This window comes from Triturus cristatus, chromosome 8 (genome assembly GCF_964204655.1).
Source record: "Triturus cristatus chromosome 8, aTriCri1.1, whole genome shotgun sequence".
Lineage (NCBI taxonomy): Eukaryota > Metazoa > Chordata > Amphibia > Caudata > Salamandridae > Triturus > Triturus cristatus.
In genome coordinates this window covers 1,608,050,417-1,608,070,270 of record NC_140591.1, presented here as the reverse complement: position 1 = coordinate 1,608,070,270, position 19,854 = coordinate 1,608,050,417, and the positions used below count along the sequence as shown (strand labels likewise).

General features: G+C 43.1%; 1 protein-coding gene across 1 annotated transcript in view; it reads right to left on the bottom strand.

Annotated features, from left to right (window-relative positions):
- The window catches only part of SMPD1 (sphingomyelin phosphodiesterase 1), a 106,026-nt gene that overhangs the window by 11,996 nt on the left and 74,176 nt on the right, over positions 1 to 19,854 (bottom strand). The window contains exon 5 of the mRNA XM_085623524.1: positions 18,180 to 18,325. Coding sequence (XP_085479650.1) covers positions 18,180 to 18,325 — 146 coding nt within the window. The remainder of the gene's footprint in view (positions 1 to 18,179; positions 18,326 to 19,854) is intronic.

Genomic DNA, 19,854 nt, shown 5'->3' with positions numbered 1-19,854 from the left:
CATAGTTGTGAAAACTGTTACAATATATGTGGCTCTAATGTTGATTCTGAAAGGTTTATTTATTTAACATTGCCAGAAAGTAAAACAGTCACTTTTGCTAAATTAGTTAAAGATGCTAATCATAGCATGGAATGCGGTGAGTGTCAATCTGAAATGTTTTCAACGTTAATTTTAAAGGAATACGGACAGTATGTAATTTTAATGATGCAACGATGTAAAGCTGATGGTTCAAAATTGGATACTTTAATAAAGACGTTTACAGGACAGCAATTATCAATTTCAGGAAAAACTTTTGTAACAGTTGCAATAATTTTCCATGAAGGACCTACTGTTACTTCTGGACATTACACAGTTTATCTTAAATGTGAAAAAGGCTGGACACTGTGTAATGATTCAAAATTGATTTTCAAGCAACGTTTGCCTTTTGATTTAGCAAATTCCTATCTAATCTTCCTGAAACCAAAATTTTAGAGAGACTTGGCAAGATCTGTACAAAACAATTTTACCATTTTTTTGGATTAGCATTGGAATTTAAAAAAAAAAAGATTTTTCAAATTATCATTTGGCCTAAGGGAAAGGTAACCAATTGTAATGTGGACTTTTTTAATTTTTAATGAAACTTTCGAAAACCAAAAATTTAGAGAAAATCGGTAACATCTGCACAATTTAAATTGTGGAATGTTATTGGATTACCATTGGAAATTTATTCAAAAAAGATTTTTAAAATTACTATTTGGCCATGAGGAAAGGTAAACAATTGTATTGTGGACTTATTTAATTATTAATTAATCTTTCGGAAACCAAATGTTACAGAGAATCGGTGAGATCTGTACAATTTAAATTTTGGAATTTTATTGGAATAACATTGGAAATGTTATCAAAAAAGAATTTTAAAATTACTATTTGGCCTAAAGGAAATGGAACCAGATGTATTGTGGAGTTATTTGAGATATATTTTTGTGATTATACTTCTGAAACAAAAATGTCAGACGGTATTTTAAAGAAATAAGTATTGATATTAGATGATATTTTTTTAGAATATTATGGATTTCTATAATGTTATGTTTAAGTGAGAAGAGATTCTGGGCTTTTTTAAAACAATCTTTGAGATTGTTATTTTTTTTTTGCCCGCTGTTAAATGATGAATGCAATTGCTTTCACAATTTATAGTGAAATGCAATATATTCTGAAAACAGCAAAAAAAAGGCAAAACATTTTTTAAGGAAAATATGTAAATATGTGTACTGTATTATAAAATGTTTTATTAAATATTAATACGTTTTTCTTTTTTTTCAGATTGAGATAGAAATTTTTCGAAAACTTGAACCATTTTTAAAACAATAAAAATTAAATTTTAATTAATAAGTAATTTTTTGAGTGGGTATGGTAAGTCAAAAATTTCATGGTCCCTTTTTTCCACTTCTCCACAATCACATTTTCAGTTTATCATTGTAGTCTCTCAAGGACCTTGTAATGTGATAATTGATTTTTAGTGTTTTTTTAATAAAAAAAAAAAATTACGCGTACCGTACGCGTACGGTAAAATAAAAATAAAAAAAGTTTTAAAAAATATATAAAAAAAAGTTAAAAGGTAAGGTTGGCTCTTAAAAGAGCCGTTGTGTTCATGCAGGGACAGAGGAAAGAAAGAATGGGAATATTAGTCGGTACGACAAATGTGCTGATCTATTAAATTGTTCACTAGGGCAACACTGGTCTCCCTATGACAAATTAGATCATGACAAGTGGCGCACCGAATTAAAACCCTCGCAAACCGATGGTTGGTTTCCAGAGGACGAGAAAAAGGAGATGCTCCCCCCACAGATGAAGGGCTCAGCTGACCTACCGAAGATGGACTCGGCCCTGCAGATGATGGACCAGGCTGAGCTGCTGTGGATGTGCTTGGTTGACTTACTGAAGGGTTACCTTCAGTATGTCGAGCATGTGTCCTACCGTGTACATCTTGAAGGTGTCTCAACATGGTGTGATTCCCGAAGGAATACTTCTTGTTGGGATTCCCTCTTGAAAGTACACGGCCACAAAGCTTACAAGTCACTAAGGGTGCATTTACCTTTTTCTTGTCCTCTGGAAAAGAAAAATACTCCCATATGAAAGAGCTCTTTTGTTTCCTCCTTCTCTGCCTCAAGGTAGTGCTGCTAGCCTCACTCTCAGAAGAGTTCTGCTGTTCTGCCATCGTATCACAAAGACAACTCAGCTCCTTCTCCTAAGGGATCACAAGCAGAAATGAGGGGAATGGGTGTGGTGAAGGAGAGTTCTAGAACTGAAAGTAGTTTCAACCAATCAAAAGTTGTGTTTCTTGATCACATGACCAACCGTGCGCGTACGTTACGCTTACGGAGCGCTTACGGCAAAAGTACGCATGCGCGTAAAAAAGACACGCGCATGCGCAAAACAGGCACGCCCCTTCACTTCCGCGTAACATGCGCGTGCAGCCTACGCGTTACGCGCTGCACGCGCGTGACGTACGTCTACGCAAATTGCGTAAATGAACGCAAACAGCGTAGAAATCTAACGTTATAAAAGCAAGACGTGCGCTTACCGTACGCGCACGTTAAAAAAATAATAAAAAAAAAAAAAAGGGGAAAATTAAACCCACTATGTTATACTAATAAATCTTACCTGTTTAGTTTAAAAAAATGGAAAAAATAAAAATTATATTGTAGAATTTTTAACATTTAACCATAGTCTTTAAAAAAGGATAGAAAATTAAAATAAAAATATGTTAAAAAAATTGAAAAAAAAAAAAAAAAAAAAAAAAAGAATTAGCATTTAAAAAACCTTGCAAATTCACTGAAAAAACCATGGGTTTCACACACGTTATAGTTAGGAATTAGCATTTAAAAAACCTTAGAAATTCAATGAAAAAACCAAAGGTTTCACACATGTTATAGTTAGCTGGACATTTCACTCGTAAAAAACCAATGAAATTCCCCCGTTATAGTTAGTTCAGCTAACTATAACTCGCGCGCCCGCAATGCACTACTGATGACGTCACATATTACATCACTCATGACATGGTCACTGACATGACTCATGACATCACTGATGACATCTCAAATGACATCACTGATGACATCACTGATGACATCATCCAGTGAATGTGTGTTTTTCTGAAAATTAAAAAAAGTTTAATATATATATATCTCAAGGTCAATGGAAGAATAAATGGGTATATAAGTGTCTAAATGGATGCTTTGTTTTTGAAAAATTTATTGTGTAACTGACTGATTAAGTGTATCATAGTGAATACATGGCTTACTGAGTAATGTTTACATATGAAAATATCTGTATCAGTCTCTCACTTTGTGTATAAGTGGCTGCATGGGTTGGTGATTAGCTTCATGGGTGTCTATATAGGTTATTAGTTGTTTTTTTGAGTATCAGTCTGAGTGTCTGTATGGTTCGGGGGGGGTATTACGTAGTGCATAGGTGCATGAATGAGTGATTCACTCTTTGTATGTGTTGAAGACAGCATGTGTGCAGGACTGTATGGGTGGATGAGTGTGTGTATGGGTGTGTTAGTGAGTGAATGACTGTCTCAATAGTGTCTTTATGAGTAACTACATATCTATTAAACTAGTATATGTGACTATTGGTGTATATAAGTGAGTATATGTGAGAGTGAGAGATTGAAAGAGTTCCTGTATGAATAAGTATGTGTTTCTATAAGTGATTGTTTTAAAGACTAAGTATGTGTAAGTTTTTGTAGAAGTAAGTGTGGTGGTGTGTGTATAACTGTATATGCAAGTAAATGTATGTTTGATTCTTTATTAGCATCAGTGACAATGTGTGTGAGTAACTCTATGGATGAGTGGCATTGTGTAACAGGATGTATAGGTGTATGAGTACATATGATGAGTGAGTACATGTATGAGTGACTGTATAGGACTGTTGGTGAATGAGTGGATGTGTATGTGGATCTTAGAATTACTGAAGAGGTTGTTGTAACTGGTATTGGTATGTCCATTGTTTTGAAATTTTTAGTCTCTATTTTTGAATGTGTGTATCAAAGGTTATATTAGGGGAAGAGGAGGTCTGCCACTCTGTCACAAGGATGATGTCATCAGTGATGTCATCAGTGATGTCATTTGAGATGTCATCAGTGATGTCATCAGTGATGTCAGTGACCATGTCATGAGTGATGTAATATGTGACGTCATCAGTAGTGCATGGCGGGCGCGCGAGTTATAGTTAGCTGAACTAACTATAACGGGGGAATTTCATTGGTTTTTTACGAGTGAAATGTCCAGCTAACTATAACATGTGTGAAACCTTTGGTTTTTTCATTGAATTTCTAAGGTTTTTTAAATGCTAATTCCTAACTATAACGTGTGTGAAACCCATGGTTTTTTCAGTGAATATATATATATATACACACACACACACACACATATATATATATATATATATTGTTCCACACCACTAGTCATTGTACTGAGGAAAAAGTGCCTTGTCAAAACCTAAAATGAAGTTCTCATTGTCCAGATTTTGCTGACCATCCACTCCTAGCCCAATACTCAACCAGTACAATCTTAAACTACTGTGAGGGCCGACAGACCGGCAGATTCTGACACCGAGTGTCATGCCTGCAGCAAATGAATTTGGGTAAAACACAGTCTCCTTCATGCATCACTTCTGTCGACACAAAACATGTGAACAGACTGCTAGGCCTTCTTCAGGCATATTATGGTACAGCTGCCAAATGACAAGCGGCTGATGGCACAACGTGGCTCTCGCTAGGTGGATTTGTCTTGCTCTTGCATTGAGCCAGTTACACTCATGTACACTTTACAAACATCTGGGACTCTGAGCGATAAACTTCACGGAATGAATTTAAAGCCTGAGAACTGAATCTCCTATAGACTTTTACACATTGAACCTGACTCGTTATAATCTGTGGCCGGAAGTTTGAAAAAAAGGCCAAGGATTTAGCGGGTGGCATTTTCTTGGTTGTGGATATGAAAACCCTGGGGTTGCCCTCTTGGCGTTGACGAACTACAGTTATAGCTTATTGTATTTTTTCAAGGAGAGGGTCTCTGTTCACTGTTGTGCACTTCATAGACTTTAAAGCAGTCCCTCTCAAAAGCGTTGGGTAGCAAAAGGTTGATGCATATATCTGAAAACGTGTTCTTAAGGCCAGTTAGCCAACAAGGCTTGCTGACAATAAATGACGTCAACACAATAATGCTTGGTGAGGGTATGTGGCACTGACCGAGTTACAGCCTTGCAGATATCTGTTACATGGATTATACCCAAACAGGCTAGTGTTGCACCCTTTTTGTGTGCAGAGTGGGCTCTAGGGGGCATGGGGAGTGTGTGATAAGCCTTACCATAGCAAGTTTGTATACGCTTAACTAACTGATCCTGCCATTGTCAGAGTTAGTGATTACAGAGCCCCTATGGGGGCTTTCAAAGTTGAGCTTAGTACAATCAATGTAGTACATATGTTCTTGCTTAACATCCGGAGTATGAAGGGCTTTTTCTGCTACAGACTTTAGTTGAGGGGAAACAAAATAGGGGACTAAATAGTTTGGTTCATGTGGAAAGGTGAAACAACTTTGGGCAGCCATCTAGTGTTGGTATGAAGAATGGTCTTATCTTTAAGAACCTGAAACAAGGGCTCTTGAACTGCAAGAGCCTAAATCCAGCTAATGCATCTAAAGGAGGTGACTTTGATTGAATAAGTGACCTTCCAATCAATCAATCAGTACTGGTAGAGCACTAATAATCACCCCGGGGAGTATCCGGGCACTGGTGAGACGTGTAGGTCGAAGAGTCAGGTCTTGAGCTCCTTCCTGAAGGTGGTCAGTATTGGGGTGGTGCGTAGGTGGAGAGGGAGGAAGTTTCAGGATCTGGCGGCAAGATGGGAGAAGGAACGTCCTCCTCTGTGGGTGCAGCATATCCGTGAGGAGCTTGCGAGGGTGAGGTGTGCAGAGTGGAGGTTTCTCATGGGAAGGTGAAATTTCTGACAGTGGTTCAAGTAGTGGGGCCCGATGTTGTGGAGTGCCTTGTATGCGTAGGTGAGGAGTTTGAACTGACCTCTCTGTCGTACAAGGAGCCAGTGGAGGTCCTTTAGATGGTTGGAGATGTGAGAACTTTTGGAAAGGTCAAGGATGAGTTTCGCCGCTGTGTTCTGGATGGTTTGAAGTCTTTGCATGAGCTCAGAACAAGTGCCTGTATAGAGTGTGTTGCCGTAGTCTAGTCAGCTGGCGATGAGGGCTTGTGCGTATCTGGTTTCCTTGTGTTTGCAGGGCGACATCTGGAGATTTTGCAGAGTAGGTGGGTCATGTGAAAGCAGGCTGAGGCAACTGCATTTATCTGACATTTCATTGGGAGTTTGTTGTCCAGTATGATGCCTAATTTGTGCGCATGGGCTTTGGGTAGGGGGGTGGGTCCACTCTCTAAGGGCCACCAGGAGTAGTTCTAAAGGGTATTGTCTCTGCCAAAGACAAGAACTTCAGTCTTGTTGGTGTTTAACTTGAGGCAGCTGTCTCTCATCCATGTTGCGACATTCTGCATGCATGTGTGGGAGTTGTCTTTTGTCTGAGTGGGGTTCGTTGATAATGAGAGGATATTGCTGGGTGTTGTCGGCGTCAGGGACAATGCTGATGTGGTGTGATATGATGATTTCTACAAGTGGGGTCATGTAGATGTTGAAGAGGGTGAGACTCAAGGATGAGCCTTGTGGTACATTGCAGATGATGTGTTTGGGGTGCGAGGTGAACAGGGACAGGCGGACTTTCAGGGTACATCCTGTGAGGAAAGACTCTATCCACTTGAGTGTGTTGCCCATGATTCCAATCTGGTGGAGTCTTTGGATGAGGGTGTGGTGGGAGACAGTGTCGAAGGATGCAGAGAAGTCTAGGAGGATGAAGGCGCGTTTCTCGTCTCTGTCGAGTAGAGCTCGTATGTCATCTGTGGCTGCGCTTAAGGCTGTCTTGGTGCTGTGATTGGCTCTGAAGCCTGACTGGCATGCGTCAAGAAGGTTGTGTCTTTCCAGGTGGCTGATCAGTTGTGTGTTGATGGCTTTCTCCAGGGCTGTGGCAGGGAAGGGGAGGGGGGGGGGGGGTTGGAGATTGGACAGTAGTTCTGGAGATTGGTGGGACCTGCAAATGGCTTCTTGAGGAGTGGCTGGACCTCTGTGTACTTCCAATCCTCTGGGAAAGGGCTGGTATTGATCGAAGTGTTCAGTATGGTGGTGAGCTGGGGGCTGATTTTGCTGTTTCCAAGGTTGAAAATATGGTACGGGTAGGGGTTGTCCGGTGCTCCTGAGTGGAAGGATTTCTTCAGGGTGGTGGTGGTAGGTGTGGTGAGTTGGTCCCATGTGGAGAGTTGTAGGATGGTATCTGTGTTGGGTGTGGGGTTGTGGGAGGCGTCAGGCTGTGCTTCAAAATTTTTGTTGATATCTGCAATTGTGTTGTGGAAGTGGTTAGTGAGTTTGTCGCAGAGCTGTTTAGTGGGAGGGGTCGTATTCTCTGTGGCGGGGGGGGGGCAGGATAACTCTCTGAAGTTTAGGGGTTTAAAAGGAGGAGGTTCCATGCATCATTTTAGAACTACACTGATGTTCCAGGCAGGTGTCAGTGGCATCTTTGGAAGTATTACCCTCTTTAGACCCTCTAAGAGGGCTTTAATGGCTGGTATTCTAAACTGGGAGGACTGTTATCTGTATTGGAGGTACACTGCAAATGCTTTTAAATATAAACGTATAGAAGTGTAGGCAAGGATTGCCTTGTGTAAGTGTTGGAGGTAAGAAACAATGTCCTGCATGGAAACTTTAATGGATCTAACTGTTTAGAAATGCAGTAATGCCTTAACCTTTTCCAGTTTCTGGCTTAGCATGCTTGCTTCCCGCAGGATAGCCATGCATTCCTCCGGGAGACTGAAGTAACCAAACGCTGGTGCCAAATCATCAGATTCAGCTGTTTGGGATCTGGGTGTCTGAGTTGATGCCGATACTGAGTAGGTCTGATATCCCAGTCGTATTGACTGAACCTGGAGAGGAGGCCAGTGTGTGATCGCAAAAAGCACTACCTGCTTAGTCAACTTTCTTGGACTCCTGGCCAGGTGGAGGAGACTCTCTCGTGGCCTCTGCAAATGCCCTCTTAAGGGCAGTATGGACTACCAAGGAGTATGGAACTATCTACCCCCTAAACTGACTAATCCATGAAAGGATTATGACTTTTATCTTCACCACTGACAACACAAACATCATCTTCTGTCTCCTTTTTAAAACACTCTTCTTTAATGGTACCCCTTAACTCTGATTCTGCAGTGAGTTCAATAAAGGGGCCCCGGTCCGAGCTTCCACGTGGTTGTAGCCCAAGATGTTACTTCATCATTAGATTTTATTTCTAGGCTATCTGGGCCAGCACAGAGAACAGCCCAACTATTACAAAGCACTTCTGCCAAACAAAAAACCTAGACCAGTTCACTTTGGCAATGCTGGTTTTCTTAATTGCATGCCTCCTTTATAATGTATTAATCTGTGCACACCTCAGCATATTCTCGAGCCTCTTCAGTTACTGGTGAGTGTAGATACAAAATGCATCATCATAAAAACACTCAGTCACTCATTCTTGTACTCATGCATCCATTCATTCACCCACTGATTCATTCTTACATTTACCCACTCACCCACCCACACTAAAGGATACAGACAAATTTAATGGGCACGTGCAAGGTCGATTAAAAAAGAAAGTTGAAAAACGAAAAATGCCACTGCATAAACGTGACTGGCATGAGCTTGCAATTGGAAATAAGAAAAAAAAATAGCAGTAAGCAGCCATCTTGGAATTGTAAAATGTTTAATTGATCCAAGACAGCAGAGATGTCCAAGATGGCTGTCTGGTGACCACATCCTTTGGGAACACTGCTTCTCAAGCAGTGGCCCTAAGGGCTGTGGTGCACTGCAGATGACACGAGCAGTAAATTAATCTAGAGGCCCTGTAGCATTTTCTAGGAAGCTGCCTGTCACTCCCAAAAACGTAAATAAATACAAGTAAAAAGAAAAAGAAAGAAAAAGAAGGGGACCTATAAAAGACGAACATGCAAAACTGAAGTGAATGATACACTAGCCCTGGCAAGGAAGCACAGTCTCATTCAAGCAGATGCATACATGTGATCAGGCAAATCGTCACCACTGAGAGGGCTACAGAGCCAGTGGCTGAAGGGGGCTGACCCACCGCCAATGCTCTATGCTGTTAGGGATGGAAATGAGTGTGAATTACACTCAAACAGACCATTGGCAGAAGAGGGCTGACCCAAAGCTCCTCTACGTATACATATGTTTATGTAGTTTTTATGAACCTTTTTAATTGCATGATCTTGACAGAGAGATAAAGCTGTCAGACCCGAGCTTCAAGTACTTTAATACACAAACTACTATATGCAAAGCATAGAATTATAAACATGTATCAAATTACAATATATAACCACTCCTGAGAGGTCTAACAAGGGTTCTCAAGTGCAGATCATCTACTCCCAGGCCTTGTCCGTGTGGGGTAACACACATCAACACACTTTCCTGCTAGAGTAATCTGATAGATTCAATGTAACAAAAGTCCTGCCTACATGTTTTATCATAGTGTAAGAACAAACCTACCCTTAAAGCCCTTGTGCCATTTAACATATGTCTCATACAATAAATGTCGGGCCTACATCCTTGTCGGAATTTTTGATACTAAACAGATCAGACGTGTGGACTATATTTTATCATTGGCTTGTTGGCATAACCAGCCCAGGCCTCCATGGACATCAATTCACCAAAATGCCAGCGGAAGTGACATCACACACCTTCCGACCTTTAATTTCACTCACACATGCTTATATATACACACACATTCACACTTACACTTACACACACTCACCCACAAACATGCACAGATGGAAAAGCATTTTGGACTGCCATAATCCAGCTAACTGTTCTCCATTTTTTGTGGCACTAATGGTGAATAATGAAACATTATTCACTAGGAGTGTAATAAAAAAATTGAGAGAAAATAAAGAGAGAGGAGCTACATCTGAAGGACGAGCTGCCACTGTGTTTCTGGCACTCTCCATCAACCAAACAACTTTATTTCGGTTCAATGAACCATAAAAGTGCACACTGCAAAGGCATGACAGATGCATAGAAACATTATAGATATGAATCACAACTCATGACAATGAGAAAACAATTAGAATCATGATACATCAATGGTCAAAGTGCTACCACAATACTGAGACCAAAACCAAAGGGGCAGAAACCTCAGAAAAAAGTCCTGAGAAGTAGACTCCCTAAGGCTCCGTCATGTCACCTGGATTATCTTCATTATTTTCTGGTATGGGCAGCTCAAACCTACTCACCGAGATACAAACGCGCACTTACAATGGTTAAGAATATAACATTCTAAAACAATAGAACCTAAGGAAGTGTCATCATCACAAGGATGTATTCGATTCATCAGGCAAATCATAAAAGCACATAATCAAATGCACAGCAATTTAAAGGGGAGGTTCACTCAGAAGGATACCATCAAACCTAATTAAATACCATGCCCAGAAGATATTTAAACATTGAGCCAGGGCATCAACTTGCCATAAATAGAGACACTGCCAGCATAGGATGACAATTCTGGCACTGCATTTGCCACCTCTGGAGCCAGGGGTTGCAAATGCAGTGCCAGGGGCTGCTAGGGGCAAGCCAGGGTCACATCTGCGACCCCCAAATGATATGTATGCAGTCCTTTTGTATTATATATAAACATCCCCATAAGGCAGCCATGACGTATACATTTGTAAAGGAAAAGATTATATTTGACAAAAAATGTACACAACCCCTCTTAAGAGGGCCGAACAAGGAATACCACAGCGCAAAGCTTCTACTTCAAGGGTTTGTCTGAGGGAGTAACCAACATCAAACCCCCTACCCACAAAAGTAATCCATGACATTCCAGGTGCCAAAATACCTGGTTACACGCTTCAACGCAGTGTAATAATAATATACACTTAAAGGCCTATTGGCTTGAACATATGCTTCTTTAAAAACAATGGCAGGCCTTCTGGCTTCGTTGTAGTTTTTAATAATAAACAGATCAAATCTATGGATCGGACAACGTTTCCTAATGAAAGAATCAGGCCTGCTGCCTTTATTATTGGCATAAAGTGTTACAGCAAACAAATGATTGACGGAATGCTGACAATGCAAACATCCTGGGTTGGCATGGTGAGCAAAAGAATGATGGATTTAACCCAGATCTCTTGACTGGGGTGAATGTTTTGATTTGTTCTGCATTCCGTCCATCAATTGTGAGTCTTTTGCTTAATTATTGGCGTGTCACGATGAAAAACAAAATCTGTCATACTATAGGAAGCCTAAGCTTTCCCAAAAAGCAACCATAAGGCAACCTTTCCTAAAGAACAGATTCAGACCCAAAGCATTGAACATAACTTTTCCCAATGAAGCAATCATGCCAACAGCTTTTGTCATCGGCTTGTCAATTTCACCAAATCAGGTGCAGCATACTGAGCAGAGGCCTTCCAATAGGCAACAGTCATGAAATTACAAACAATTACAAAACTATAGCTGGGAAAAGAATATACAATTCCTCCTACGAAGCTCCAACAAAGATCACCACAATAGAAATGATCGACCCACAATGCTTGTACGAAGGGTACAAACACTCATATCCTTGCCTACTACAGTGATCTGTGAGATGCCGTATAGAAAAACAGCTGTCTACAGGCTTTACCAAAGTGCAATAACAGCCCCCCTTCAAAGGCCTCTTGACTTTAACATGTGTTTTGCACTATAGATGGGTCTACACTATTGCTGTTTCTGGAACTTTTCATCATAAGTCAGACCCCTGGCATCTGACACAACTTTTCCCACTGAAAATCAAGGCCTCAGGCTTTACCAGTGGCTTGTCACCATGACCAACAGAGGAAGCTGCGAGATGCCATGTAAGGAAGTACCAGAGTGACGGTTTTATTTTGTTCTGAGAACAATCCACCCTTACAGGCCAATTGACTTTAACATAGGCTTTTCACAATAAGACAGGCCTTTTGCCTGCGTTGAAGCTTTTCATAATAGACATCAGGCCTAGGACAAACGGCGTCATTGGATTGTCATCACAACCTGTTCAGGCCGACTGTACCAAGGATTAGCTTTCTAACAAGGGAATAAGGTGTAATAGAAGTGGAAGCACACAGTGCCTGCCCAATCAGATACCACAGCTAAAGAAAGGAACGTGTAGGAAGAGCCTAAGACCCTGCCCAATCAAATACCACAGCTGAGGAAATGAACCTGTAGGAGGAGCCTAAGCCCCTGCCCAATCAAATATCACAGCTGAGGAAAAGAACTTGTAGGAAGAGCCTAAGCCACTACCCAATCAAATACCACATCTAAAGAAAGGAACGTGCAGGAGGAGCCTAAGCCCCTGCCCAATCAAGTATCACAGCTGAGGAAAAGAACCTGTAGGAAGACCCTAAGCCACTGCCCAATCAGATACCACAGCTAAAGAAAGAAACGTGCAGGAGGAGCCTAAGCCCCTGCCCAATCAAGTATCACAGCTGAGGAAAAGAACCTGTAGGAAGACTCTAAGCCACTGCCCAATCAGATACCACAGCTAAAGAAAGAAATGTGTAGGAGGAGCCTAAGACCCTGCCCAATCAAATACCACAGCTGAGGAAATGAAACTGTAGGAGGAGCCTAAGCCCCTGCCCAATCAAATATTCACAGCTGAGGAAAAGAACCTGTAGGAAGAGCCTAAGCCCCTGCCCAATCAAATACCACAGCTAAAGAAAGGAAGGTGCAGGAGGAGCCTAAGCCCCTGCCCAATCAAATACCACAGCTAAAGAAAGGAACGTGTGGGAGGAGCTTAAGACCCTGCCCAATCAAATACCACAGCTGAGGAAATGAACCTGCAGGAGGAGATTAAGCCCCCCCTCCAGTAGTGCTTTTTAAAGCTCTTTAGGTCGAGCCTATGGCAGCGCGCATGCGCTGCTTAGGAAATCGACCTCTTGGAATCACTTCAGCTTGTGTAGAAGCTCGTGCGTGTGGTGCTCACACGCGATTGGTCTTTGCGTCTGGCTTTAGTACGCAAGTGGCCAAAGGCGTGTGGAGGTCCCAGCTTCTTGTTTACTGTAACACTTTATGCAAATAATAAAGGCAGCAGGCCTGATTCTTTCATTAGGAAACGTTGTCCGATCCATAGATTTGATCTGTTTATTATTAAAAACTACAACAAAGCCAGAAGGCCTGCCATTGCTTTTAAAGAAGTACATGTTAAAGCCAATAGGCCTTTAAGTGTATATTATTATTGCACTTGGGAACACCCACTCCTAGTGCGTTATGGTCTCGGAAGCCAGCAGCGGCGCGCAGGGCCATCTGTTTTTAATTAGCGTGCCTTCACTTGTCTCCCACGCAGTGTCTCTCCCCCCTTGTGCAGGCCGTGGTTCTCGGACCTTCACTTCCCAGAAGTTGAGGACGAACAAACAAAAGAACGCGCACATGAACACACGTGTGTCTCAACATACTCAAGTCGCGTAGACTCGAATCTGCACTGTATGGAAGTCACCCTTTAAACGATAGGTTACCTAGGGCCAGTTCACAGCCATGCGACCCCAGCTCCAGTATGTATTTATAATTATAACCCTCGCTGTTTTGGGGCTGTCGAGATGTTCTCCCTAGAGGGCTAAGTTTCGGTCATTACTCTTAATCTGTGACCTATCTGGCTACTCGTAAACTTCGCTACCTGATCGGGACCCTAGGGTGTGCTATTGACTTGCTGTTGTAATGGTTTCTTCCAGATTAAAATCACCCGCAAACTTAAACCATCTCCCAAAATACAGGTAAAAATGTGTTGGGAGCAGTCACAGGAGCTGGTTCCTTTGGCGCAGACTGTATATATACTTACACTTGTATGTATCATTTTTACTGCCTGTATGGCTGAAGATGTGCACGCATTGTAGACAGCGGAAGCTTTGGAGTGGGAGAGCGGGGTTTTTTTTTCTGCGGGGGAGGGCGGGTTCGGTGTGTGCGTTTTGCTTTGTCTGTCTCTTCCTAAGTGCTGCCAGCCGGGGACAAGAACTGCATACCGGGCTATCCTGTAACAATACAGCGCCGGCTCGCCTGAGCAGGAGCACACCGAGTGAACTTTTGACCTGGCCAGGCTGAAAAGTTTCAGCATTCCCCGCTCCGAGCTACAGAAAGTTCACTTTAGGCGACGGGGGCCGCCTCCATATTGCACGGTTCTCTGCATTAGTGATGAGAGCGTGTACACGTTTCTTTGTCAGTGATGTATCTGGGTGTGTCTGTATCAGTGAAGTTTTTTGTGTTCTCTCTCTCTCATTGGATGTGAAAATGAAGCAGTGTGTGGTGTGTGGCTCTGTCTGACAGCGATGTTGCAAGTATATCGGTGTTCTGTATCAGTGGCGTATGTCTTTGTCTGTGGCACTTTTAGTGTTGTGTATCTCTCTGTCTTCTCTGTCAGTGACTCTGTGTGTTGGTGGTTTTATGTGTGTATGTATGAGTGACACCACAGGTGTCAATGCAGTTCTATAATATGCCTAATAGATATGTTACCTTTCACCCACGATAATGTAATGCATAACTAAAAAATTATAAGGTCCCAAAGGCGAGACCTATTGGCTATGCCAGTGCTTGTTTTCTATTGCGCATATAAGGTCCACAACATATGCCCTGTCCGGACACACTTAAAAACTTTGTTCTCATTTAGTTCTCATTACACCTGCTTTTGTGATGGAAAATCTGTCATCATAAAAGATATTATTTTAACTGCAGTACTTTTAGGCGGGGGGGGGGGGTCGGATCCTGCTACGGCAATAAAACAGATTCAACACTGTTAAAAAAAATAATCTTCCCTATCTGAGATAGTCTGGTACTGCATCGCAACCCTGGGCGTGACGTGACATGGTGAATAGTCATTTATTACTACTGTTTTATTACCCATGGCCCAGATTAATCCCTTGTCAAGTGTTTTATTGCAGACGGTTTTCTTACCCATGGAGCAAAATAATAATAATATATTATCTTGCCAATTGTTTTATTACCCATAGCCTACAATAATGGCGCCATGTGCTGTAAGCTGTTAAATATCTTGGCCCCTGCTGACATCAGCAATTCTTTGTCCAATAAAATACTATTTTCCTCTTTGGGATTCTAATTTAAGATTTACAGCATCCCGTGCTGATTTGCATAGAGGCCACACGACACCACATTTAGAGCCCGCCCCCTCCGTTTCTCCCTCCGCACTTGAAGCACTGGCAAACGAGCACTAAAACACGCCTCCCCCTTGCTGCAGTCGGTGCTTCCCAGGAGAGCCTCGGTGTTCCTTTTTCAGCACGTTCTACTCTCTTTTATTGCAGTCTTTGGCCACCTTGTGGCTGGGCCAGGAACAAGCTTTGACAAAGTTCAACATTACATGGCTGACCAGTAAATCATGGTGATACAGACAATGCATCTCAGACTTGTGTGCAGATTTACAAGATAATGACGTGGTGCTGCCAAGCTGCGTCATCAGGTAAGTGCAGGAATGCATTGTGTTTACAACAATACACGTATTCCTGGGATTTCCTCTGCCTGCTGCACAGTAAGCTGCCTAGCGCCAACGCAGGGACCCTCGTATCATGGTGCAATGGTGCCGGCGTGCAGTGATGATTGTTTTTGCGCAGGTATGGATACCTTCCTGTACAAAAACAATAATTGATGGTAATGTCCTCCTTCTATATGTGCTGCAGAATGCAGTACACATAGAAAGAAGGAACATTTAGGAGAAATAAAGGTATTTCTCCTCGTTGCACAATTTTTACGGCTCCCCTGGGGAGACGTTAGAATACGATGTATTCCCAGGTTGACAGAACCTTGTAAATCTGGAAATGCATTAGATTCCACGGGTGTTACGTGGGAACACCCACAGCAAAACCCATGGAATGCCCCTTTCACACACAGTAATATGTGAAAGGGTACCATATTTACAACGCCATGAAAAGCCAGGCAGGGTGGCTTTGCATGGCCTTGTAAATATGGGCAAGCACACTCCGCCACCGGAGCATAAAAAAATAACAGCAAGTTTATGAGAAAATATATGTTTTCTACTTCGGGTTTATTATCAGTCTAGTAGAGTTTTAGCTTCACACCTGACAACAAAAGGTCCCACCGGTCTTATATCTAAGGGCACTACAGGGCCACACAAGGGACAGTATTTGTTATCCATCAATGAGGACAGTAAAACTGGATGCTCTTTAACCATATTATATCACCTAAGGCGGGGTGCTCTAGCACTATTTTATCAGATACAGAAAACTGGACCTGGAACCAGATTACTACACAGTGTCTCCCTCTGAGTGATCCAGGTCTGAAGATATTCCAAAAGATGCATACAAAAAAAAGTTTCCACCTGGCATCTAAAAGGGCTGTTTGCCAACAAACCTGACGTGAAGCCATAGAAAAACGTGCAAATTCAAAGGCGCTCGTTTTGTACTGCGCGCTCTCCCGGGCGGATACAAACTTGTCAACTCCAGCGGCCCAGGGCCCAACAGCTGAGATCGCAATAAAAACCAGCACCAAAAAGGTCGTCAACCAAAAATCCACCACCCACACAACACGGATCCCACCCTATCTGATGTGGTTTAAAGTGACCAGTCCTGGATGGCAACTCAGACCCGGATAGTTGACGTCCAATGAGAACACTGTACGTTTTGAGACCATTTAGGGACCTTTCTGTTCTTCCAAGGGGGTGATGTAGGGCGTCAACACCCACCAGCGTGTCACCTGGAGCATCAAATGTTAGGGGCCCAACTCTTCAAAACATCCAGTGCCAGACACGATTTGTGTGGGGTGAGCATTCCCTCAGAAGTCGGGACACCGACTGGATTCCAACATGCACCAGAACTGGCCGCAAACTGGACGCTGGCAGGAGGGGCTTTGGAAGCAGCTTTCATAACTAATAAATCAGTAACTTAGTAAGCATAAGGAGGTGCAAATGTAAAGTTTGTACTGTGTCTAGTATGTTCTCAGGGTGACACGAGTGGGTCTAGTCGAGTTTCAGTTTCACTTTCAGTTGCACTCGCAGAGTTAAACGCTGCTTTCTCTGCCTGTGCACCGAGAGCCTCAGACATCACCTTCAGTATTTCACTAATTGTAATTCAGTATTTCATTAACTGTACAAAAAACAGTTTGCAAGGTTTCTCTTGCGTGTTTGTGAGGTTCCTGTAGGATGGAAAGCCCACCTGCATATTGAACTGGAGGCCACTCCCGTGGGCCGAAAGCAGGCGTTGCTTTTATTTCGGATGTGCTTTTGTGTTGCATGGAATAATACAGGACTATTCGATAGATGCAGAGCAAACGTCATTATACCATGTGATGGGTTTTCTGTTTAATTATTGTTTAGCTCAATATACCTTTGACATCGTGCCACACTGGCTGTACGATTTCTCTGTACAAAAACATATAAAAACTCTCTATTTGGGGATGATTCAGGCTCTTCCCGTCTCCTTAGAGAGCAGACTCCGCATTAGTCCTTTTATTCACGTTAGTCTTTTTATCAATCTAAACTTAGAATACTTTCATGCTCTCACTCTGCAGACCTTATGACAGATGCTCTTTGACTCTTATTCTGATTCACATGACCCAATTCAAAGTTTAGGGTCACCTTCCACTGCCAATGGTATTTTACATATATTTGCATAATGAACATTTTGATTTGAGTAACTAACCATATATATATATTTTGTTTTCTGTAATGATTTTTACATTTTAAATAAACTTTCATGGATTGTGCTTTAAACTTTGTCTGGTTTAAATTCTTCTTTGTGTATTCTCTGGGTGAAATGTTTATATTGTTCCCAGTGCTCTGGTCTTTAAAAACTCACACATAGCCCTGATCCACCAATCAGGCCTTTTGATGTAAAAAAACATCAACTGGGCCAATCATTAACTGTAAAAGCTCTGGTACTGCACAGGCAATAGGATTGTCTTTCAGAGTTCATTTGACCCGAGCTTTTTAATATATCAATAAGGTTGACAAAAAAAACAAATATTTAAACAAAAAATATATATTTCCTACTAGCATTGCTATAGTACTACTTGTCGTCAAAGTAAAAGAATCAGTACCTGCAATAAGGCGCATTTTGTTCACCTAGCGGGGTGTTTGGTCACTCACCTGGGTTCAGGTTGATGTACGTGGTGACACTTGGCGCTATAAAGGCCACTGACACGGGGCGGGACAGCGTCTCTTCATCATAGAACAATTCAAACTCATCCACATGTGTGTGCCCGAAGAACTGGGCAGCGATGGTGCTCTCGTACCTGTGGAGTAAGAGGAGGGGCGTTACTACAACCGATCTGGTGAGTCAAGGCACTATTCCACCACCATCTCATGCGACCACTCCTTGCCGGCCTATTCACCTCCAAAGTGTTCCTCTCACTCCAAACAAGCTCATATCACCAGCTTAACCGCCAAATGTTTTGGCATCTCACAAGGAAGCCCAACTGTATACATGTTACAAGGCCCCCCAGGCATGCCTAGAACTTTTCTAGATCCTCGCCCGTCGCAGTGTCTGGTTCATTCTGCTTTGACCAACTTATTACTCACATATATAGATGTCTGCTCCATTCTTGCTCACCTGCCTGGGTGTCTGCTCCATTCTCCTCTCTTGCTCACCTGCCTGGGTGTCTGCTCCATTCTCCTCTCTTGCTCAGCTGCCTGGGTGTCTGCTCCATTCTCCTCTCTTGCTCAGCTGCCTGGGTGTCTGCTCCATTCTCCTCTCTTGCTCAGCTGCCTGGGTGTCTGCTCCATTCTCCTCTCTTGCTCACCTGTCTGGGTGTCTGCTCCATTCTTGCTCACCTGCCTGGGTGTCTGCTCCATTCTCCTCTCTTGCTCACCTGCCTGGGTGTCTGCTCCATTCTCCTCTCTTGCTCAGCTGCCTGGGTGTCTGCTCCATTCTCCTCTCTTGCTCAGCTGCCTGGGTGTCTGCTCTATTCTCCTCTCTTGCTCACCTGTCTGGGTGTCTGCTCCATTCTTGCTCACCTGCCTGGGTGTCTGCTCCATTCTCCTCTCTTGCTCACCTGCCTGGGTGTCTGCTCCATTCTCCTCTCTTGCTCACCTGTCTGGGTGTCTGCTCCATTCTTGCTCACCTGCCTGGGTGTCTGCTCCATTCTCCTCTCTTGCTCACCTGCCTGGGTGTCTGCTCCATTCTCCTCTCTTGCTCAGCTGCCTGGGTGTCTGCTCCATTCTCCTCTCTTGCTCAGCTGCCTGGGTGTCTGCTCCATTCTCCTCTCTTGCTCACCTGTCTGGGTGTCTGCTGCATTCTCCTCTCTTGCTCAGCTGCCTGGGTGTCTGCTGCATTCTCCTCGCTTGCTCACCTGTCTGGGTGTCTGCTCCATTCTTGCTCACCTGCCTGGGTGTCTGCTCCATTCTCCTCTCTTGCTCAGCTGCCTGGGTGTCTGCTCCATTCTCCTCTCTTGCTCACCTGTCTGGGTGTCTGCTCCATTCTTGCTCACCTGCCTGGGTGTCTGCTCCATTCTCCTCTCTTGCTCACCTGCCTGGGTGTCTGCTCCATTCTCCTCTCTTGCTCAGCTGCCTGGGTGTCTGCTCCATTCTCCTCTCTTGCTCAGCTGCCTGGGTGTCTGCTCCATTCTCCTCTCTTGCTCACCTGTCTGGGTGTCTGCTGCATTCTCCTCTCTTGCTCAGCTGCCTGGGTGTCTGCTGCATTCTCCTCGCTTGCTTACCACCCTAGGCCTCCTTTCCTCTCCTCCCTTGCCAAGTTGTCTCACATCCGGGTCTTTTCTGCTCTATTCTCCTGCTCTCTTGCTCACCTGTCTTGTTGTGTGGGCCA